At 56.2% G+C, this 23,065-nt stretch overlaps 1 protein-coding gene across 1 annotated transcript in view; it reads right to left on the bottom strand.

Moving 5' to 3' along the window:
- Window positions 1-21,758, bottom strand: part of TEX264 (testis expressed 264, ER-phagy receptor) — a 38,871-nt gene extending 17,113 nt beyond the window's left edge. The window contains exons 1-4 of the mRNA XM_082060051.1: window positions 21,680-21,758; window positions 20,643-20,710; window positions 19,210-19,501; window positions 14,350-14,571 (exon numbers count right to left, since the gene is read on the bottom strand). Coding sequence (XP_081916177.1) covers window positions 14,350-14,571; window positions 19,210-19,467 — 480 coding nt within the window. The 5' untranslated portion in view covers window positions 19,468-19,501; window positions 20,643-20,710; window positions 21,680-21,758. The remainder of the gene's footprint in view (window positions 1-14,349; window positions 14,572-19,209; window positions 19,502-20,642; window positions 20,711-21,679) is intronic.
- Window positions 21,759-23,065: the final 1,307 nt, after the last annotated feature.

Genomic DNA, 23,065 nt, shown 5'->3' with positions numbered 1-23,065 from the left:
CAGCCCTCAGAGGATGCTTTTTCAGCATTAATCGCAAAGCTGAAGAGGCTGATGCAATGATCTCTGCCATCACGGATGGCTGGAGCGATGCTAAATCGCTTTGTCTGCTCTGCTGCCTCAGCGAGGCTGCCAGGAGCAGCAGCTGTGGCAATTTCTCTGCCTCTTGTCAAGGCATGATCTTTGAGGAAAGGAATCATCACCCCTGACGTTCTCCTGCCTGAGACAGGTAGACCACCGGACAGCAGCCTCCCACCCTGAGACATCCAACAACAGGTTGGTTCTTGCAGTGACGGATCTTCTTCCATGGCTAACTCACAGCTGAGAGCCTGGAGCGCTCCTCACTCAGGTAGACATTCCCAACCCACCTTGGTGGCTTTATCTCCTAGGCCACCACGCGCTTGAGTACTTGCCCTTCCGCAGCAGGGATGTCCAGTGGTGGCTTGTTGTTACCAGTCTTCTCATGCACATCCTCGCCTGTAAGAGGTCCTGTGGTGGAGCCCTTGTGCAGCAAAACCAAAGTGACAGAGATGGAGCAGGACTGCCCAGTGCCCGCAGCAGTAGGAGCTCTTGATCTCCTGAGGCAAGGTCCGGGCCATTTTCCACAAATCTCAGCCCTTTCCTCTTGCTCTTCGGCTCCACAAGCCGTCCTCCTGGGATCACGGGCATCTCCAGCTGCTCTTCTATAGCTTGTTTGTCACCAGGACAAACTTAGGACATGTGTCACCTAAATGCCCCCGGGAAAAATGGCACAGTGAAATAAATCCCCCTTCATCCCTTCCTACCTCCTTGAACAACCTTGTCTTTCTGCAACACCCCCAGCTCCCAGGCTTCATGGAATGATGAGCTTCACGATGAGCTAAGCTCAGCCTCACACCAACCCTTCACAGCTGAGAAAGCTGAAAAGAGAAGCTGAAGAACCTGACCTTGCTGAACTTGCACAGATAAAGCCACTGGCAGCCCAGAGCAAACCAGGATGCAACCGCCGCATTCCCAGACAAAACAGTCCTACCCTCCCCACTGACACGGACTTAATGTCAGGCTTACCAACCTCATTTAGTAAGCAAGGAAGGCCACCAAAGAGGAAGATCAAGCAGGTTTCAGCCTGTTTTTTCAAGGAGGAATGGTTAAGATGATCACAACATCCATCAGCACATCCCCAGTACAGCACATCGGCAAATTTGAGGGCAGAAAGCAAGTTTCCAGGACAGAAGAATCTTCTAAGCTATCGTCTAAGTGAAGCCGACAGTGGAGAAAGGCTGTTTGAGCCCCTGCTCAGCGAGGCCTGGGTTTGCCTCGGGTGCCAGAGCTCCCTCCCGGGCCCTGCTGCAAGACACTTGCTCAGGGGCCACCACTCACCCTCGCCTCACTGCTCCTCCTGCTTCTCCTTCTCTGCCCTGGGGACAGATGTCCCTGTGTTTTAACAGCAAGCCCAGGCCAAGGACAAGCACCTTTCTGAATTTTTATGAACAAACAAGAGACATTTTCCTGCAGGCTTCTAGGAAAGCCAACTTTAAACCCCCACATCCAAGAGCTTGCACCCCGACTCCAAAAAGCCGGCAATTCTGTGAGGCAAACAGCGAAGGGCCAGTGACCCCGGCAAGCCCCACTGTGGTGACAACTCCCGCCAGGGAGCTCAGCTAATGAATCCCCCAGAGCCTCCAGCCACCACATGCTGCCAGCGGTAGCGATTCGCCCGAGGAAATCCCCAGCGTGAACAAACAGCGCTGGCGGGCAGAAAGCAGAAGGCAAAGAGACGGGCAGGCTGCCTGCAGCACGGGAGGAGCTGGAAACACAGGCAGAGGTGAGCGGGGGGTAAGGGAGGAAAACATCCATTGGGGACCTCAGGACAGCTTCAGACAGCTGGAACAGCTCTGCTGGGAGGACAGGATGAGAAAGTTGGGGTATTCAGCATGCAGAAGGCTCGGGGAGATGTTACTGCAGCCTTTCAGTGCTTAAAAGGGTCTATAAGAAAGATGGGGACACATTTTTTAGCAGGGCCCCTTACAACAGCACAAGGAGTGATGGTTTTAAACTAAAGGAGGGGAGACTCAGGCTGGACATGAGAAAGAAATTTTTTTACAATGAGTGTGGTAAAACCCTGGCCCGGGTTAGGCCAGAGAGGTGGCAGATGCCCCATCCCTGGAGACATCCCAGGCCAGGCTGGACGGGGTTCTGAGCGACCTGATCTGGGTGAAGATGTCCCTGCTCATGGCAGGGGTGGGACTGGGTGAGCTGTGAAAGTCCCTTCCAACCCAAACTGTGCTATGATTCTGTGAGCAGAGAGCCAATCCTGCCCCGCACCTCTGCAGCCCCATCCTGGGAAGGCTGCTGGGTCTGGAGGGGTTTGGACACTGGTTCTGTGCCCCACAGCACAGCGTAAACCAGAGTTGAACTGACGCTATGGATACCACAGTAGCTCTCACCAGGAGACGCAGCTTTGTAGGGAAACTGGTGGGAGATGCAGGTTGGGGCTTCTTGGGGAGGCAGGACCCCAGCAAGGGAGGGACAAGTGAATGTGGCATATAGAGATACATGTGAGAGAGGAGGAGAAGGATGCAAGAGCAGAGAGAAGTCGATGGCCGCGCTCCTCCGCTGCGAGCCCACAGCACCAGGCAGCTCCCGCAGCCACACCAGCTGCTTCCACGCGGCTCGGCTCTGAACCGCTCGGCAGAGAAGTACCAGAGGAAGTCTTTCTCCAGCACTGACCTCTCGGTAAGCTTTTGCTAACTCACAGTCTGGTTACTGTACTGCTGGGCAGACGTTACCCCAAGCTGTGAATCCGCACAGCATGAAAAGAAGAGCAGCTGGCCACAGCAGATGATGGATATCTACCTTCCTGCATGTCAAGGAGCTGCCATCAGCTCCCGGCAGAAGTAAAACCCAGAGGAGCAGCTGAGAGTAACTTGCCATCTAGCAGCAGCAAGAAAGTGCCAGTGTCCACAGTGGGAATGAGGCCACAGTTTCCCTCCCTCCAGCCTTCCTGGGACTCCCTACAACCCCCCGGAGCAGGAGCAGAGCCCGGTGGCAAACGCACAAAGCTGGCAGACAGCTGCTCACTCTGTGAACAGCCACAGCACATCCTCTTCACCCCCATGGGGCCAGGACACCGCTGTGGGTTCATCTGAAAGGCAACAGCCCCCAGCACCACGCTGGGATAGGGACTCCCAGACCGACAACTCTCCCAGATGCCTTAAAGGCTTGTCCTTGACCTTCAAACAGCACTTTTGCCTTTTTTGCCTGCAGAGCTGTGAAGATAAGGGAAATGGACACTCTAATAGCTTTACATATACCAGGAGATCTTCCGGTTGGCAGTGCGTGGAAGGGGGAGACAGAGGCAGAAGTTTCCAGGGGTCCTGTGAACACGTTATCACTGCAATAAGCAGCCAGAGTCAGGGATGCGGAGCGGTTACCAACCTCCTCTCCCTGCTGCACTTGGTTCTGCCACCCCCCTTCATCCCCGTGGGGTCATTATAATTCCTCACATTAGCAGAAGATGAGCAGGTAAAACCATCCATCTGCAGAGCGAGCACCCGGCAGGCATTGTACAAGCCGTCCAAAAAAAAATAAATCACCTCAATTACTCCATAGCACCAGAAACTCGCAGGTATCCTTCCGCTCCCTCAGACCCTTTGAAATGTAAAGCCGCACTGTTCGGTGTCATTTAATTTGGAGCTCAGCCGCAGACCGGCAGAGCCTTGCTGAGCTTTAGGAGGAACGCAGTCATGCAAAATGTGGATGTGCCAAATCCAGATGTCAGTGGCCTGGAAGACAAGCACACCCCAAGCCCCACCAGTGCCTCCATTTCATGGCCCCAGCATCTCAGTTTTGCCATCCCAGTACCAGGGGAGGCTGCTGCCAGTTCCTGCCCGCTCTGTGCTGCCTCCGGACTCCCGGCTCTCCCAGAGCATCGAGGAGCCCAGGAAAGGCAAATGTCGGCTGGGTTGGGGACAAAGAGAGGGGACGCTGCCTTGGCACAGCCAGAGGCACTGGTCCATCAGGTGCTGCTCCCCTCTCGAGGGTAACAGGTGCCTTCAGTCTCTTACCAATGCCAGACACCACAGAAGAGATCTGAAGAGAAGTCAGCTCAAGGGTGACAGAGGACAAGCACTGGTGCATCCCCGAGCCGGTCCCCAGGGAGCCGCTGCCCGCTGCGGTCTGACAGCAGGGGAACGAACGCCTTTTCTCGCTCTTATGCGATCAGGCAAAGAGGAGAGGAAGCAGATGCCTACCCACCCTGCCCGCTGGCCATAAAGGCAAAGAGGCTTGCCACGGCTTGCTGCTCACCCGGGATGGAGCAGGGGAAGCAGTGCGGAAAGCCTGGGCATCCCCACCTGCCTGCAGACCTCCATCAGCTGCCTCGGGGCACTTCTAACCTGGAGACATCCCTGCCAGCTCTGGGTATGGGTGCTGGAGTTACAAACTGCCAATGTTTCTATCAAAGGCTCCAATTTTCTCCAGTTTGGCTGAAGTAGAGAGGCTGTAATAAGCTGTCACATGCTGGAAAAGAAATGGGACAAAAGGAGTCCTGGAGCTGAGGGCTCCCCAGCACTCTCCAAAAGCCTGTAAGCCAAGAATTGAGCACAGCTTGACCTGCCTCTTTCAAGGAGCTCACAAAGCAGGCTGCAAGCTGTTCCGGAGCCCTGCAATGGCAGAGGCAGCTGGAGACCACAAAGATGAACCCAGTCCTGGAAAGTCCAGAGGAGTTCAATAAGGCTGGGATTTGGCAGCATGATTTTCCACAGCCTTTTGGGACAATGTGAGTTCAGCACCAGGTGTTTGCTCCTCAAAGCAGGATGGGATGTACTGGTGGTACATAGGTCTGCACCAAACCATTTCACCTCTCCGTACCCTGCACCTGCTCAGCAAAGGCTGCAAGTCCCAACGGGTGTGGGCAGAGTGATGACCATCAGGCAACAGCATAGACAGAGGAGAAGCACGCGCTGAGCCCATGAGAGTCTCCCGAGGCGCGAGCGGCTCTGCAGACCACCGTGCCTGCGCTGTCACGAGGACTGACAGCTCAGGACACCTCCAGCCTGCTGCCTCCAACCGCAGCCACCGGCACAGCGGCACCAACTCAGACAGCACCCCGAGGGCAGGTGGGCAGAGACAGCAGGTCAAGATAGATATACAGACATCCCTGTCAAAAGAAGAGACCCTGAGGGACTCTCAGTGCAACTCTCCGTAGCCTCGCTGGTGCTCCAGCCACCAGTGCAGCCCCAGAGCCTGAGCCTTGCCTGCGGCACGTCCGCTCTCAGCACAGGAAGGAGCGAGAGCTGATTCTGTTCTTTCATCCCTGTGATCTGATCACCACCCAACCTCGCGACTCATCCGTCCATATTTTGACTCAGTGCAAAAGAGAAACGTTTTCTTTCACCTGCCCTCCCCGAATCGGGACCTTTCCTACATTTTATACCTAACTAGCATTGAAAAAGTGCAAGTTAGTCATAGCACAACGATCCCTTTTCTAGAGGTAAAAGTGCCACTGCTTTCAAATATATTATTTCCCTGCTCCACAGGTTTCAAAGTGGGAGCTTCACAGCCCAGGAAACTGGGCCAGCAGCATTTGCTGGAAAAGAGCAGTATTTCTAAGAAGCTGTTTCGCATTTGATCAGGTTCATTTTGCTATTTCTCAAGCCTGGCACAGCTGGCAAGGTCTGGCTCAAAGTGCTATGGGGAAGAACCAGCCCAGAAAAAACTCATTAGGACACTGCTAAAATAATTGCAGAGAGGCAGATCAATCTCATCCTCAAATTAACTGACAAGCTGGCAAGGAGGGAAAACTCCAGGGTTTGGGATTATGTCGCTGCTTAAGAGAGCTGGACCGGTCTCCAGTGCCTGACAAAGAAAATTTTGAGCTGACTGCATCCTCTGGGATTCTCTATAAATACATCCAGGGAGAGCACACGTACACACTGAGTCGATAAAGAGATCTGACAGAAAAGCACTGTAGTACTTTACCTCCTTGCCCAAGGCAAACCATTTCAGTTCTTTCTCTCCCTTGGACAGCTAAATGAAACATCCCGGGCTTGCTCCGTGATCATTAATCCTCGCTGCAAAGGCAAGGCAGGGAGCAAATCTTTGTGACAATTTTGCAAGGCTGGGTAAGTTGTTATGAGGCTGCAAGCCCCAGCTTTCCCAGGATGAAAAAGGCCCCCAGCAGGACCAGCAGCTGGCAGGCAGCACGGGGCTGCGCTTTGGGCCGCTGGGCCAACAGGGATGCCCGTAGTTCGGCACGTGTGGGAAGGCAGGCTCCTAGGGTTTGCTCTCCTTCCAGAAGCTGCCTTTGGAAATACTCCTGGAAAGGCACTGGGATGGAAATAGGATCAAGATGCTGGATGTCCCAGGAAAGTACCCACGATGGGAAAGACCTGGGGCTGAGCCGCCAGCCAGAACAACCTCCCCAGGGAAGCGGTGGAGTCTCCATCACTGGAGGCTTTTGAGATGTAATCGGGTGCTGGATAACCTCATCCAGGCTCCCTTTCCCACAAAAGGTTGGACCAGATGATCTTTCCAGGTCCCTTCCAATCTGGGCTGTTCCCATTCTGTGATCAATTAGAACCGAGGGAAGCACAGCAGCCAGAGCCTTCAACGCACACCAGCCGCTTCCTCGGCACCAGGACTCCTCTGCCTGCTGCTGGGGCTGATGCTTGCACACACTCAACAAGAAGTTGTGGAAAAAACAGGTGATTTCAAATAAGACAAGCTGCAGAGGCAGGGAAGAAGCCTTTGTAATTACCGGAGCTCAAAGCGGCCAGAAAACCTTTTTTCTGCTCAAAGCAGCAAGACTGCCATAGCTGCGTTTTTACACCTGCCCCCGTGGAACCAAACGTCAGAGCTGGAACAGAAGCCGTGCGCTTGCGCGAGGAAAGGTGTTTGCGAGCACGAGGCGCCAGAGCAGCAGGTTTGGTGCTGGCACACAGACCGAGCAGCCCGAGTCGGCCATGTCAGGGCAGCACCCAGCGCTGAACACAAGGCACGGCCAGCGCTGTCACCGCTCGCCTGCAAGAACCATGGGAAAACTGAAAGCAGATGAGTAGTGGCCTGGGGTTGCCAAACTCCTCCTGGAGAAGTGGGAAAGCGGGGATACCTGCTGCGAGCGGCAGGAGACGTGATGAAGAGCCTCGGATCCCCATATGTTCCATTAGCGGCGCAGGAGAAATGTGTTTCCCTGCAGACACAGGTTAAGCGGACCTGCTCTGCTCAACAAGCTGACCCTGAGCCAGGTCCAAAGGTCCCTACGGCATTAAATGACATTGCACATGAAAATCTTTCCACCTGGCTCAGCTCCTGGCCCGACCTCACGGGCGTCCTGCCCTCCCCTGCACTGAAGGCAAGGTCACTCATGCTCGCAGGACAGAAACTTCTTCGAAGGGTTTTGTCACTGAAAGTATTTAGTAAATAGAATTCACTGCAAACGTACGAACTGATGCGATGTGACATGCAGCTGGGGGTTGCCAACCAGCAGCGAGCGAGCGGCCTCGCTGGACAGACGCTGCCGAAAACCAGCTGTCAGTGCAGGTCAGCGGAGGGGAACATGCCCGCGAAGGCACCAAGCCCGTGCAGAGACATCTCAGGTCCGACTCCAGCTCCTGCAGTCGCATGTCACCTTCAGAGGGGCTCAGGCTGGAGCATCGCGGAGCCCAGCCTGGGATCAAGAGCTTCACCGGCTCCTGGCAGACAGCACCACCAGCACTGGGTGACCCCCACGGCTGCTGGCCGAGCTGCTCCAGCGCTCAGTCACAACATCAGCCAGGCTGGTGACGAAACAGGGATGGGTAGGGAGAGACCTGTATCTTACTGGGATCTCTGTCCTTACAATGTCTTTCCTCAAAATCAGGTAAGGCCAAAATCTCCTCTGCTTACATCACCTATTCTACCAGAAACAAGGTCTGTAAAGCCCAGGTGAGAGGAAAGAGAGTGATGAACGCAATGTGCACCACCACATGCCCCAACACCCACCAGCCCCCAGGCAACCAGAAGCACTTGCTCAAAGCCATTCCTCACCTTGCCCTCTTCTGCTGTCCCTTCCTTTCCCGTGGCCACGAGCAGTGGTGGAAGACCTCAGCAGCACGTGGCAGGTTGGATGCAACACCCTCTGTGCCTCAGTTTCCCTGGCTGCAGGGAGATGCTGTAAGCATCAGGCAGTGCTCCGCTGCCCTTCAGGGGAGCAGACTGTATCCCTAAGCCCACCGGGGTCCTAAAGGAGACAAGAGACTCAATCCACTATGTAGTACTCACGGATATGAGTGACACATGACAAAGACAACACCATCAAGGACTTCCTTGGTCATAGGATAAACCAAGCCAGAGCAACATTTGAGTTTCTAAGTAAGCAGGGAAAATAAGTAGGATGGGTCCTGCTTCTTCCCCCTCATTTCCAAACCCTGCTGCTGGCTGGCTGTCACCAGCAGGGAAAAAACAGGGAGGTGGCTTGTCATCAGTCCCCAACTCTGAGTCAGACCATAACGCTGAGGTCAAAAAACAATAAAAGTGAAAAAAATCTGGAAAGGAAAAAAGTCACACACTCCACCGGGAGTCTACCCCATCCACACCTCCCCAGGGGTTCCCACCATCTGCCATCTCCACCGCTCAACCAAGCACCAGCCACTGGAGCTCTTACCAGTCCGTGGCTACACCCACACCAGCCGTACCTGAGGGACAACCGCTGGGGATGGCCCCAACCTGCCACTGCTGCAGCCCCCAGGTACACACCCAGTGGCACCAGGGCCAGCGAGGTCCCTCTGCAGTGCACAAGCCACGTGTGACCTGACCTACATGCAAGTGCTCCCAAAACACTTCCCTCAGTCTGTATCCTTACTCCAAGCCCTGCCAGTCCAGGGCCCAGCAGCCTGCCACGCTGTCAACTCTGGTCTCATCTCTGCCATCAATACGGGTTAGATCCATCAAATCTTCTGTGACTCTCAAGGGCTTTTTTTTCCTCACCCTGTTTTCATTTGATGCATGAGGATCGCTTAACAGCAGCATCAGACAACTTCTTGTCTTCCTAGGAACTCTACAGACTCATATTCAGGTGCATGTGGACTTAAACTGGAGGTCATCCAAGCTATCCAGGCAGCCGAGGCACCACCTCTCTCCCCAGCACCCCAAAACTTTCTCAAGACACCCACAAACCAATCCCCATGGTCACCGTGGGGCACGGGAAAGGGGAAGGAGGGGGATGAAGAGCTCCATCTCTCAGAAAGCTGCAGGCATATTCTGTAGAGTGACCCACTGATGCAAGCAGGGAGGTGGTTATCTGGATGAGTCCTTCCAGGCCCATGTGATGAGACACTGAGGGCAGGAAAGCCACAGGTTGGTGGTGATAGGTTCTGGATAAAGATATCCTGCTCCTCAGCCTCCCTGGGGAGATGGATACACAACTTTGGATGGCCCTGGCTGACAGCACTGGCAGAGAGGGCTGGGCATCTACAGAACTTCCTAAACCCCTGGAGGAAAACCTCATGTGGGAGTCAATCAGTTGGAGATGCCGCTGCCACTGGGTCTCTCACAGACGACAAGCTGGTATTCAAAAAGGGTTCATCCACAGAACCCAAAATAAATGAACTAAATCAGCCAGGAGAAAGAATTTAAGTAGAAAAACATCCCAATAATTGATCCCTCTTTTAAACGTTCTACCAGCTGCCAGTCCCTGACCCCAACCACCTGACACAACCAAGCAAAAAAGATCCCACCTGGGATGGGAACACAGATCCACAGACCTTCATTTATAACAAGTGGGAGAAAAGCAGCATCAACAGATCTGAGCAAAGGTGGCAGCAGTGGAAAGGTGGTCAGGGGAGCAGGAGTGGAAAGACGAGGTGCAGCCAAACTCGCCAGGGCACCGAGGCTGAGCTGCTGTACAACACCAGGTGTAGGTTCCCAGTCCTCTACAGACAAAAAGCCCTTCACGTTAAGAAGCCGTTCGGGGCGCTGGGTAGGGGAGGAGAGTCTGGAGGATCGCACAGACCCCAGGCACATCAGCCAGGGGAAACCTCGGTGGCACCACTGAGAAGGGAGGAGCATTCAGCGAGTATTTCTGCAATGGATTTAGGACAAAGCCTAGGACAACATGGGCAGAAGACGCGGATAAAATATTCGCTCTTCTGTGGGAAGATATAACACATGGCTCACAGGTCCAGATAACATACATTTAAAACATGCTGGAGTCTCAGCTGACAAGCTGTCCACATGTCAAAGAGTGATCTCTGGCCAGCTGGAGATGCTAGGAAGTCCCAGGAGAAGCAGCAGCCTGTACCTGCCAACATTCAAATGCATAAATAGCTGACTCGGGCAAGCACAGGACGGCAAAATAAAGGGATGGCTGCAACAGGACCAGATCACCAGAAAACAAAGGAGATCAGCATAATTAATGCCAACCAACACACATTTACAGCTGTCAGATCCTGTTGGCAAATGTGATGTAATTTTTGGGGTTACAGACTTGACTGATAAATAAACCAGCACTTGTGCCATTCATTTGAACTCAGAGAAGACGTAGGACTTGGTACCATTTCCCATTTTTAATCAAGAAACCACAACTCCATCAAAGGACAGGGGCACATGTTTGAAATCAGAACAAGCCCATGATTGTGGGGTGCAGCAGCAGGGGCCAATATCTCCACCAGAGATCTGGGCACCACAGCAAAAAGACCATTGCTGAAATAAAGCATCCATTTGTGCTATTGACAAATCAGAGAGCTTTCCAAACTGACAACCAGTCAAAACAAAGGTCCAAAAAGGGACCCAGGAATTAAGATTGGAAAATATGTCAGTGGAAGACTTTGACTCTGTATATTTAGCTTATCAAAGACAGAGCCAAGAGGCGACTGCATCCTGAACTGCCACAGCCAACAAGGGAAGCAGAGCTCACTCCAAGCTAGTGGCCAGAGGAATAACCAGATCACCCCAGCTCATGCCTTAAATAAATCACACTGGGAGCCACGAGCCAGCAGGCTCTCCTGGGCTTCTCCAAAGCCACTCCTGCCACCAAGTCGCTACAGCTTTCCAGAGGAAGGATGTCCTCTTACCTGCTGGGGACAGCCAGGAGGGTTCCAGCCATTTCCCCACAGTTCCCAAACACTCACAGAAATGCCAGCTCCTGAGCCCCAGGAGAGCCAGGGGAGCAAGGGGGCACGCTGCAAGGCAGCCTGGCCGCAGCGCATCCCACTCCGCATCAACCCGCCTCCCTTCCGTCCCTAACAAAAGAAGACTCTGACAGCCTATTTATTTTTCTTCATTACTGTTATAATTTTATTTTTAATCTTCCCTGTCTCTCTGAAGCAACAATAGGCCAGGACACACGAAACCCAGGCTGCTGAAAACTGGCACCACTGCTCCTGCACTCCTCAGACAACCTGATGAGGAGCACCTGAGGGAACTGGGACCGTTCAGCCTGGAGAAAAGGAGGCTGGGGGAAACCTTATCACTGTCTGCAACTGCCTGAAAGGAGGTTGTAGCATGGAGGGTATCGGTCTCTTCTCCCAAGTAACAAGTGATAGGACGAGAGGAAATGGCCTCAAGTTGCACCAGGGAAGGTTTAGATTGGATATTAGGAAAAACTTCTTCATGGAAAGGTTTGTCGGGCATTGAAACAGGCTGCTCAGGGAAGTGGTGGAGTTACCACTTCTGGAGGTGTTTAAAAGGCATTTAGACAAGGTTCTTAGGGACATGGTTTAGTGCTGGAGTTAGGTTATGGTTGGACTTGGTGATCCTGAGGGTCTCATCCAACCTAAATGATTCTATGAGCCACGTGCAGCCCCAGTAACTTCAACATCGTACCAGCATGTCCAGAGGGAGCCACACCAGCCTTCAGCCTGATGTCCCCAACAGTTAACCTCAGGGGACACCATGGGAAAGGCACTGGAGGGCCACCTGTGGTGAGGCTTCCTCCAGCTCTGCCCAGACCTCCCCAGCACCTCCCACCATCCTGCTCCCTCTGCCAGTCCCCAAACCCTTAGCTCCTTCACCCCACACACTCCTTCCAGTCCCCTTCTCTTGTATTTTTCAGGATCTCCAAAGCTTTCTGCATGCTCCCTCCCCACCTTCCACTCCTCTCCCCTGCCTCTTCCACCTCCCTCTCCATCCCCTGCTCTCCCACACCTCTTTCCTATGACTTGGCGGCCATGCCATCCTCCCTCCACTCCAGCTAATTCCCTCTCTCCGTGGGAGCCAGTGTTTCACCCCTGCCACTGAGAACCCTCCTTTCATGCCTCCTGGCTTTTGCCATCCTATCCCCCTCCTCTCCGCTGCCACCAGGATGGGAGGGCAGGGGGGGGACCAGCATGCTTGGCAGCCTTGACCCCCAGCTCTCATTAATGGGGCCCTTCCCAAAGCAGGCACGGCATGAAATAAATAAATAAAGCAAATCTCTGTCTCACTGCTGTCTCGGGTTGCTTAAGGGAGCTGGGCGTCAGGGGTGGGATGAAGGATGCTATTTGGAGAAGCTGTCTCCATGGCAACCCCCATTCCCACCACCAAGCGGACACAGGTCATCTGTTTCCATGAAAGTTTTAGTTTTCCCCCTGCCTCCCCATCCCTCCAGCCCAGGTAGTGCCAGCACAGCCCCAGGGGTGCAGGCGGTCCAGCCAGCACCAGAATCAGCGGGTGGGGCGGGGAGCGCGGGAAAAGGCCTCCAAAGGCCCCAATGCCATGTCAGAGGAAGCCAAGGCACCCCCACAGTGCAGTGTGCAGGGACCAGCAGCACCCGCCCCTCTCTGTCCCACACCAGCAAGGCAACCCCACTGCCTCCCTGCCTGCATCCCCATGGTCAGTGTAACACAGGCAGGGCGGCCACACTCTGCCACAGGACTTGCGGATGGACACAGGCACACACCCCAACACACGTGCCCTCGGGACTGGGGTAGAGATGAAAATGTGTCATCTCCCTCTGCACGTGGCCCTGGGTGCTGCGTTTCTGTACGATTTCAGTTATTTATTTTAATTTGCAATAAGCCGCTCCCATTAAATGCTGCCAGGTGCTCCCAGAACCACCCGTGGTTCCCTTTCTAGCTCTAACAGCTCCATCTCTCATGCGACAGATGCGCTCGCCGGGACCTTTCCCCAAGTACAGCAGCGTCAGCCCCGCGTCGCCGAGCGCTCCCGCAGCCAACCTGGCGCTCCCGCCCGCGCCAGCCCCCTCCCCGCACACCCACGCGTCCGCCGCAGGGCTGGCAGCAGTGCCCGATGCCCCCGCACCAAAACAGCCGGCAGAGCTCCAGGGAGAGTCAGAGAGAGGATGGAGAGAGGAGAGAATGGGGAGCTGGTTCTGCTCTCCACCAGCTCTCCAGCACGGGATGAGGACAAGCAGCAACCTCAGCCACTGCCGGCATCTTTCTCAGCAGCTGCGTAAGGCCGGGGTGGACAAGAGGGTCGGCAAAGAGCCCCCAGCTAAAGCTGTGGGGTTGGCAGCCAGGCAGCCATCCTGCAGCACAGCACAGGCTGGAGGGATTCGCACAGTTCCCCCACAGGCCTGGGAGTTTTGCCAAGAAAGCAAGTGTATAAATAGTGCGTTTCAACACGAACAAACGAAAGCAGCAGAACTTGACAGCCGGATAAGGCAGGGGCTGAGCGTCAGCCCCTCCCCAGCATCCACCTCCTCCAGAAGGACAGTCCCAGCCCTTCCCTCCGCTGCCCAGCTGGCCAGGACCATCCTCGCTCTCTGGAAAGCCGGGATCTGGACGCGGCTGTGTCAGATGTGCTGCTTGGGAACACCCTTGCTGCAGCTGGCCTGGCAGCCAGAGCACGGCAGCAGAGCTGGCTTCAAAAAGACCAGAAGCAGAGGGTACAGCCACCTGCTCCGCTCGGGGGCAAGGGCAAGCACAGCCCAGAGCGGCCGGCTGCACAGCCAGGGCCAAGGGCCACAAATTGCCATGTGTTGCCTGAAACCAAGTTTTTATAAACCCACGGGACAGAAAGTTTCTAGCTTCTCCCTCCACCCCTGCAGAAGACAGCTGCCCCATGGGTGAGGCTGACACTCAAAACAGAAGTTTTATGGCATGATGCATTACACCAAAGGGCCACATACCTGCCAGATCCTAACAACAAGCAAGACGCTCAAGGGGAAAACCAGCTTTTATCTCTGCGTTAAGCAGAAAAGCAGCAAGTCACCAGATGGGAACTTGCTTCTCGTAAACACAAAACAGCAGAAAAGACACCCCTGTGAAGCAAATGGGAGGACATCCCTGCTGGGGAACTACCTGCCAGTTTGCAAAAGGAGGAGATCTTGATGGTAGTGCCCTAGGGAAAACATGAAGAGATGACAGATCTGAGCAGCCCCATCAGCTGTTGGCAGGAGAAGCTTCTGACAGTCCACCAGACACGTGAAATGCTCTTCATGGTACACTTGCTTACCTTGATGTAGACGTCAAGGGCTGGGTGGACACGGTTGACTGCTAGGTGGATGGACAATGGCGTGGTGAACGGGAAGCTTGCCATGACCACGTGGCTGGGAGCAGGGAAGGTGAAGATCTTGAAGCCATACTTCTGGAACCGCTTGATCTGCTCTTCCGATGGTTTTGCATCTCCCTCACACAAGATTCTGCCTATGGCAAAGCGGCACTTCTCTGGAGACACCTGATTGAGGGATACAGACAGATGGCATCAGGAGAAGAGTCCCCTGGACACATGACCCACCAGCATGGGCCACCAGCACTAAGCTGGAGAGAAATCCAGAGGCTGCTGGGTCACTCCTAACCGGGCACACACAGTCAGGCACAGCTTCAGGGGTGGGGAAAATGAGGCACATAAGACTTGCATGTCATCACCGAGCTGTTTGTAGCAATACAAAGAGAAACACATCCCCTTCCATCCTGGATTGCAACAACAGGCAAAACATACAACACGCTCTTTCCAGATTTGGGGATGGCTCCCATTAAGGCAGGAGGCTGCAGGGCTCCCAGCCCAGCAAGGGGAGTGTTGAAGGCTCTGCTACCAGCACAGTGATGGCCCACAGGACTCCTGCCATCTCTGCGCCAAAGCTGACCCAGGTTAATGCTTTCATTTCTGGTATTTATCAAAATCCCACCACTCGAGTCCCCATTTACCTGTGGCACTTGGCAGGAACATGGCAGGGGTGGGAGAGCCTGGGAATTTCCCCCCGAGGTATCACCAAAGGACAGGATGCACCTTCCTATGGCTGGGGAGCCCAGGTCCCTCCCCCAACTTCAGCCTCTGTCCCCAGCACAGCTGCCGTCCTTTCCACGCTCAAAGAGATGCCTGAGGAAGGAGCCAGCAGGCAGAGACAAGGCTCCTTCCCCCAGGGGACACCGGCCTAAAAGAGGAGCCCCCGAGAAGAGGGAATATGGGGGCACCCAAGGAAGGAGGCATCATCTGGGTGTTTCTGCTCCTGCCACCTGCTCTCAAGCCTGTTGGATGGAGAGACAACGTGGCAGCACTGACCAGGAGTGGCAGATGCACGAGCCTGGCCACTTTCTGCTGATCATTCCTCTTCTGGCAAGGCCTGGAGAAACAGTCTCCAAACTCCCACCAGACAAGGTGGCAAAACTCACCAAGACCTGCCAGGACACCTGACAGTGGCAGCAAGACAGATGGACACCCTGTAGGTACTGACATCACGAAGCAGAGAGAGGGTGCAAAGAGACCAGCGTGTTACCACTCACCCACTTCCCATCCACACGCGCCCCCCAAGGAGATCTCTGCTCCGCGCTCCCCAAACCTCTGCTCCGCGCTGCCCAGTCTCATCCCTAACTTTGCCAGTGCTAGAGCTCAGCAACCTCTCCTCCCGCAGCATCAGCCACCCCACACTGCACTCCCCACCCTCCCTTTCCCTCAGACACCCTCGAATGTCGCACGGCAGGATCATCCCGGTGGGGAAGCACCAGGAGATGTGAACAGGCAGAAGCCAGCCCGTGAGCAGCAGCGCCTGACAGCTCGCTCTTGCCCTCCTGTGCTGCCAGAGGGAGCTGCAGACCAGCTGAGCGCAGCACAGCGGCTTTGGGGCCGGGATGGAGAAGCAGATCCAGCCCAAAGACAGAAAGAGGCAGCAGTAAAAGGTATCCATGGGGAAAGGGTCAGATGAAGCAAGGAGGTAAAGGAAATCTAGATAAAATGCCTTTAAACACAAAATCCTTATTTACATCTGGAGTGAATGTAACCCCCGACCCCAGAGGAATCAGCTAAAGGACTTGTGCTGCCGGAGCGGGCAGCACCATCGGCCAGACATGTTCACTTCTTCCCTTCTTAACTTCCTTTTTCATAAAAAAAGCCCTGCAGGTGCTTTCTCAAGGGCAGCAGCAAGGCAGATTTGCCTCCTCCCCTGCGTGGCAAAGCCCGTCTCAAGGGAAGGAAGGAAATACTCCAGTTAAAACCAGCCTTTCCCTAGCAAATTTATCCTTTCAGGGTTAGCAGATGCTGATTAAAGCTCCTGCTCCCCCAAGCACCCCAACAGAGAAGGTCTGGAAACTATTAGTTAACCTACTCATCTGCAGCTTTGCCTATGGGAGCAAAACCCATTCCTGCATCCAGAGACCATTTTGGACTCATCCATCCAACACCTGAGCACAGGCTGGGTGCTGAGCACACGACCATGCAGACTGCAGGCAAAAGGCCTTAGCGTGTGTCTACGGCTGGAGCGAGCACAAACCCGCCCGTCACATCCAGTCCTTGCTAGAGGAGTTATTTTTGTTCCTGCCAGAGGTGGGAGAAGAGGGAGAAGTCCTCTGGGCTGCTAAATATTAAATAAAAAGGAAGAGGGGGAAAAAAAAGTGCAAATTAATATTAATCTTGTCCATTAAAACACATAAAACATTGCTGGCAGGGGTTCGGCAGCACTCGAGGAGCATCCTTGTGTGAACACCAGAGAGCCAGGAGCCAGCACAGAGCCCTGGGGATGTTAGCAATGGCCCCAAGGCCTGGTGTGACCCCCCAGCAGCCCGCATGCTCTGGGCCACGGGGCTGCCCCCGGCCCCGCTCCCAGCTGAGAGCCAGCACACAGCCACCGCTCCCCAGCTCTCACATCCCCGTCCTCTCTCCTCACAGAGCCTCCTTTGGACACAAGTCCACCAGCACAGCGAACACCGCACTGGTACCTGCTGGTCAACCTTCCTGCGGCAGCACCGGGAGCACCAAACCTCCACAGAGCTGCTGGCCAAGAGCCCAACAGGAGGGTCTGCCTGGCCAGAGCCCACTGGCCCTCGGCCAGGGACGCCGCAGGCAGCAAGCACGTTCTGCTGCCTGACAACAAAAGGTCTATTTTTGGTGACAAGTCAACATCTGTGGCGGGTGGCCAGCTCTGAGTGGACCAGGCTCTGCCAGAGGGTGCTTCACCAAGGTCAGGAGAGCATGGAAGACAAAGAGGAAGAGGAGGAGGTCAGCACTTCTGGGCAGCATCCTTCCAGGGGAAAGGCAGCCTGGGGCACCGATCCCACCCTGCCGGTCCTCCAGGAACGAGGAGCCAGCAGTGCATGTCATCTCCCGCACCACCACGGCTACAGCAGGTACAAGCACACAGGGGCGCCCCACGGGACACCGGGGTGCTCAGCGCCTGAGCCAGCACTCCCAGCACAAATGTTGCAGCCACCAGGCAAGGGACCCACCAAAAACTGGCCCCTTCTTTAGCTGCCTGGAGGCAAGGCAGCCCTCTGCCCCTCCTGCCCAAGGACACCCTCAGCCCAGCGCCCTGCCTGACCTGCCCGTCAGCGAGACGTGGATCTGTGCCGGAACAGGGCAGCACCGAGCACAGACGCCAAACCCTTCTGACAGCATCGACTGCCCCACTCTGCCCCCAGGGGAAGAAGCAGCAGCACTGGGGTCCTCAGCTCCAGAAGACGACTTTGACACAAGGACAAGCACACAAATTAGTGGCAGGGAAACTGGCCACTCTGACCACATGCACCCTAGCGCACCAGGCTCTCCCCATGGCTCCCACCCCTCACACCCTCCAACGCAACACTTCTGGCGGACAAAAGTGCTGAAGCACATCTAGTCGAACCCTGCCTCTGCCCGAGGACATCCTCCTTGCCAGCCCCCTTCCCAGGCCAGGAACAGGCACTACACTGTCTCTTCTCTGCCCCCATCATCCAGAAGCAAAACCGGGAAGGTAAAGATAAGTCAGCTCCCCACAGGATACAAAGACACAAAGTGGCTGAGCACACCAGGCTCCGCTGAGCAGTCAGCTCAGTGTTTTCTCACCTCCGGTATCTTCCTGCTACAGCGCTCCAAGGAGCCACTCAGCATTTTTTCATGGACATGTTCCCTCTAACAGGGTCCAACCCTTGGGAGAACCATCTTGCAAGCAATGAAACAGGGGCAGGTACTGGCTGGCAGAAGCACTGGGCAAGAGCTATCAGCCAAACACATGCCCTACACCAGCCCCCAGCACACATGCCCAAACACATGGCTGCTGGCCACCCCACTGTCCCTCCCCGCCACAGCATTCCTCCACGGTCACACTAGCTACAGCAGAATTACCGAGGAGCCAGGCTGTCTGGCACAGACAAATGCCCACATGCTGTTATCCGGAGACCCCGGTGCCACTAAGCATCAGCAGCCAGGCTCCTCACCCCCCAGCAAGTTCTGACGAGCTTTTGTTTGCTCCCTGTCCAGAACCACAGCCGTTGGAGCACTGAGCTCTGGCCGGCAGCCATCAGGCAGTGCGCTTTCTGCTCACCTCAGCCTGAAGAGCATCATGGAGCAACTGTTTCATCAGACAGGAGCCCTCAGCACGCACCACCTGAGGTTTCAGTAAGAACTCTCAGGGGATGTAAGGATGACAGGGAAGCTCAGAAATACATGAGAGCACTAGAAACAAGAGAAGGACTATGGATGAGGTGACAGCAAGCTGAAGTGACCATCTGCTTTCAACCACAGAGTGACAAGTCCAGAAGAAGCCTTGGCTGCACTTCCTGCAGCCAGGGGATCTGCCAAGGAACACCTTGCCTTAGGGTTATGGACATTTGCCTCTGCTCCATAACCAGCTCCGTTATCCTGCTGATAACCTGTTCAGCAGGAGCTACCAGAGGACAGCAAGCTTTACTTGCCCAATGCCTCCCAGTCAAGGTTATCCAAGAATCCATCTGCTTTCAGGTGCCTCCCCACAGAGCATCGTCTACAGATCTATGACACCTTGTGAACCCCAGTGCCCATCTACAGAGGATGAGCTGCGAGTGCCTAAAATACAGTCAGGGAGCATCCTGAGCCAGGAACCCAGGTGTTGACCACGAGAGCTTGCCAGCCCCACCAGGCACACCTTACCGTGTGAGGGTTGTCGTAGTAGACACCGATGGAGTAGAGCTTCGAAGAGATGCTGCAGCCGTCCGTGAAGAGCTGCCCGGATTCGCCGTACGGGCCCACCCTGAACTTGTAGGCCAGCGTGATGCTGCCGACAGGCGGGGAGCCGGCACTGACAACCACCTCCGTGAAGAGCCCCGAGTAGACAGCGAAACCAAAGACAGTCAGCAGCAGCAGCGTGACCAGCACCGCTATCATCCCGAGGAGCACCCAGTCGGACATGATGGACACGTGGTGCTCCAGCTTTCCAGATGTACTAGCAGCGAGAGGAGAAAAAGGAGGGGAGTTAACCCAGCACTAGGACAGGACAAGCAACTGCTCTCTAAAGCTTCTTATTTGCAGCAGAACACACCCACTTCCAATTGCTCTTTCACGTGAAGCTTAAAAGACAGTGAAGCCCTTCCTGGAACCTCCTGTATATTAGTCCCATGTTGCATCAGCCTGTTCCAATTGGTCACCAGGTACAAATTATACTGTTCCTGCACCCCTTGGGAATGAGGTGGTTATGGAGCGGGGAGGGAGAGGCACTGTCCCCATCGCCCCCGAGCCAGGCGCACTACTCAAGTCCAGCCTTGCATCCAGGAGACTAAAAACCATCCTGGGAGCCCACATCACCCAACAGATACACAGCACTGGGCTAGGGATTCGGGACCATAATCAAATAATTTATCATTTATAGATACCAGACAAATACTGTGATGAGGGCAGCCCCTTTGGCAAAAAGTCTAGAAGCCCAGGCCTTTAATGACCCAAACGAAGACCATGCTGGTCCAGAGCTGAGCCCTGCATCCAGATCCAAGCACCCAGAGAGGCCTGGAAGAAGCTGAAGCACCATCTAGAAAAAGGAGCCCAAACACACTCAGGTGCAACAAATTATCAGTATTCCTTTTAGATGTCTCTTTTTCAACATAAAAGAGTTTATATAACCCCAACCAAGGCTTCCTATTTGGCGTCTCTTTCTCTCTTGCACTGACTGCAGGACACAGCAGCCTGGCGAATGCCTCCTGCTTGTTTTCACCCAGGAAGCACAACCGCTCTAGGGAGCTGCGACCCAACCCAGCGCGGGAGAGTTGTTTGTGTTTTATTCTCCCTTGAAACACGGCTCTGGTCACAAGGGCTGGTTGTGACGTTCCCCTGGGACTTTCACAGGAGCCAGGTTTGAAAGCAAAGGTTGAAGTAAACAATTCACCTTTACCTCTGTGTTATAAACACTCTTTGTGTAAAAAAACAGTCGCTTGTGGCAGCTGCTGCTTGCTCAGCTTCACGGTGAGAGAAAAGCCACATCCTGGTAGGAATCACGGGCGGTTCTGCCCACCCCGGTGAGCTGGGGTGCAGCAAAACCAAGCCCTACAGAGCCAGCACCGCCGGGCACCGTCCCGTGCCACAGCCCTACTCACCTGAAAAATCAGCTCAGCCCAGAACCAGTTCACGACATCTGATCCACAGGGGCGTGGGATCCGCAGCGCTGCAGCAGGAAAAAATAAATATCATTGCTTCCTTTCTAACTCACGAGGCCAAAAGCCAAACAGAGTGACGGCAGAGCACCCAAAAGGCGTCTGGTCACCTCTGACCTGCTCCCCAGAGAAAGGGTGTTCCCAGGAGCAGGACCCCAAAGGCCAAGATTTCTTCCCAAAACGCTCTGGCCAAACGCACAAGCACCAAGAAACACAGAAACTAGAAAGTGATGGTGAAGGACGACCATCTCCTGCGGCCACCTCTGCTGGCACGTCCCAGCCTGGGTGTCCCCGGCTGCCCCGGGACACCTGAGCCGCACCTGGTGCTGCTCCCAGGTGACCCTGGAGCGGGCGCTGTCGCACCTACAGCTGGGCCAGAGCCACACATCTGGCGCCAGAGCCGCACATCTGGCCCGACCCCGCAGCACCTCGGCTCCTCCCTGTCACCGGCACAGATTTATTGCTTGTAAATCACGGCTTTGGCGGTTCCCTGTGAGCCCGACGCCCGGCCCGCGAGCCGGAGCACAGTCGGCCCCGGAAGGAAAGGGGGAATTCTCGGCTCCACTTCCCGGTTCCCGGGGCCGGTTCCCCACCGGCGGCGGGCGCGGGCGGTTTCCCACCTGCCCGTCCCGGAGGCCGAGCCCCCGCGGTACCCGTGCCCGGGCGCGGGGGTCAGACCCGAGCTGCCCCAACAGGTGCCCGCGGCGGGCGGCACCGGCCTGCGCAGCTGCCGGCCCTGCCTGGCTGCTGACACCGCCCTCGGTACCGGTACCGGCACCGGCTGCAAGCCCCGCCACCGGCCTGGCCGCCGGGCAGGAAGGGACCTGCCGAGCCGGCGCTCCCCGGCTCCCAGCAGGCCGCGGCCTGGGGGGGAGCGGAGTGGAACGGCGTTGCCTGCCCGGCCCCGCCGCTGCCCCGCAGATCCCCCCGTCCGCGCCGGTAACAGCCGAAGAACTCCCGGTGCCCCCTGCTCTGCTCACCCGGGGCTCGCCAGTGACGGCCGGGCCGGAGCGCTCCCGGCGCCTCTCTCGCCCCGCCCCCTGCCCCGCCCCGCCCCTCTCGCGCGGGGCCGCCGGGCCCGCCCCGGCTCCGCCGGGCGGCGGCTGCGCGCGGGGCCGGCGGAGGAGGGGCGGGGCCGGCGGAGGAGGGGCGGGGCCGCTGGGCCGCGGCCACTGGCAACGGGGAGGGGCGTGGTTTCCTGCGGGGGGCGGAGCTTCCGGGGACGGTGGCGCACGCCGCGGTTCAGTCTGTCTTGCCGGGGCAGAGGAGGCGGCGCCCAGCGGAGGAGAGCGGCCCCTTGCGGGCGGGCGGGCAGCGCCGGAGCCCGGTCCGGCGGCCGCGTCCCGGCCGGGCGGTGCGGCGGGGCCAACCCCGCTCCCAGTGCCTCCCGGCTCTTCCCAGGGCCTCCCTGCCACGCAGCACCCGCGGCCCGCAGCCTGGGGGCCCCTCGCTGCGCCGCGGGGGTGCAGAGCCGGCGGGGCTGGGCCAGCGCTGGGCAAACAGGAGCCCCCGTGGTGGGGGACGCAGCCGCCGCTGTCAGGGCCCTGAGCACAGGGCTGGGCCGGTCGGGGCCGCGGGCAGATAGTTCAGCAGACACGGACAGCACTAGCCAGCAAGTGGAGAACCAGGAGAGTTAAGAGTTAGGCGTTTGTTTGATTCAGGGGGTTTGCGGCTTTGGCCAGAGGTTCTCGGCTCGTCCGGCAGCCTCTCCGCGCTGTGCAGCCGTGGGGCGCTCCCAGCAGTGCTCAGGAGCTGACCGCTTGCTGTTCCATCAGCGGGGCCTGATCACCCAGAGGGGAACTGCATTAGCGGGCTGCTGAAGGTCTGGAAAGCTTCAGCCAGCGCAGGAGCAGGTCAGGAGCACCGTCGCTGCCCCGGCTGCGCTGTGCTCGGACGGCTGCTCCATCGCGGTGCCACAGCCGCCCACCTCGCGCCGCCTCTGGGAGCCCGTGCTGCCCCACAGCACCACAGAGCCCGCAGCCTTTGCCACTTCCCAGGCAGCTCCTCAGGTCACCATTTCTTTTCAAGGAATGGAACCAGGCACAGTACCTGAGAGGAGCACAGTAGTCCCCACCTCCTTCAAGAGAGACATGCTAGAAGGGTCCAGACTTAATTCCTGTCTTCCTTTTCTTCCACCTGTATAAAAGCAACCTTCACACTGAGCTTTCTCCAGCCCTCTTAGCAGGGAATGTTTTCTCTCCGCTGGCACTCCCAATAACCTGCCGAAGCCATCTCCAGGTGCAGCAACAAGAAGCGGTGAAGTTTGCTGCTGTCTCTCCTGCTGCAGCATCACATCCATTTCCCACACAGCTCAACCCCCTCCGTTGTGGCTGAGGCAGTTCCAGGCGCTGCTTTTCACCCATGTG

Source organism: Streptopelia decaocto (assembly GCF_964273445.1).
Source record: "Streptopelia decaocto genome assembly, chromosome: 8".
In the NCBI taxonomy this organism is placed as follows: domain Eukaryota; kingdom Metazoa; phylum Chordata; class Aves; order Columbiformes; family Columbidae; genus Streptopelia; species Streptopelia decaocto.
Note: the sequence above shows the minus strand (reverse complement) of the source record. Positions and strands in the feature narration are given on the sequence as shown.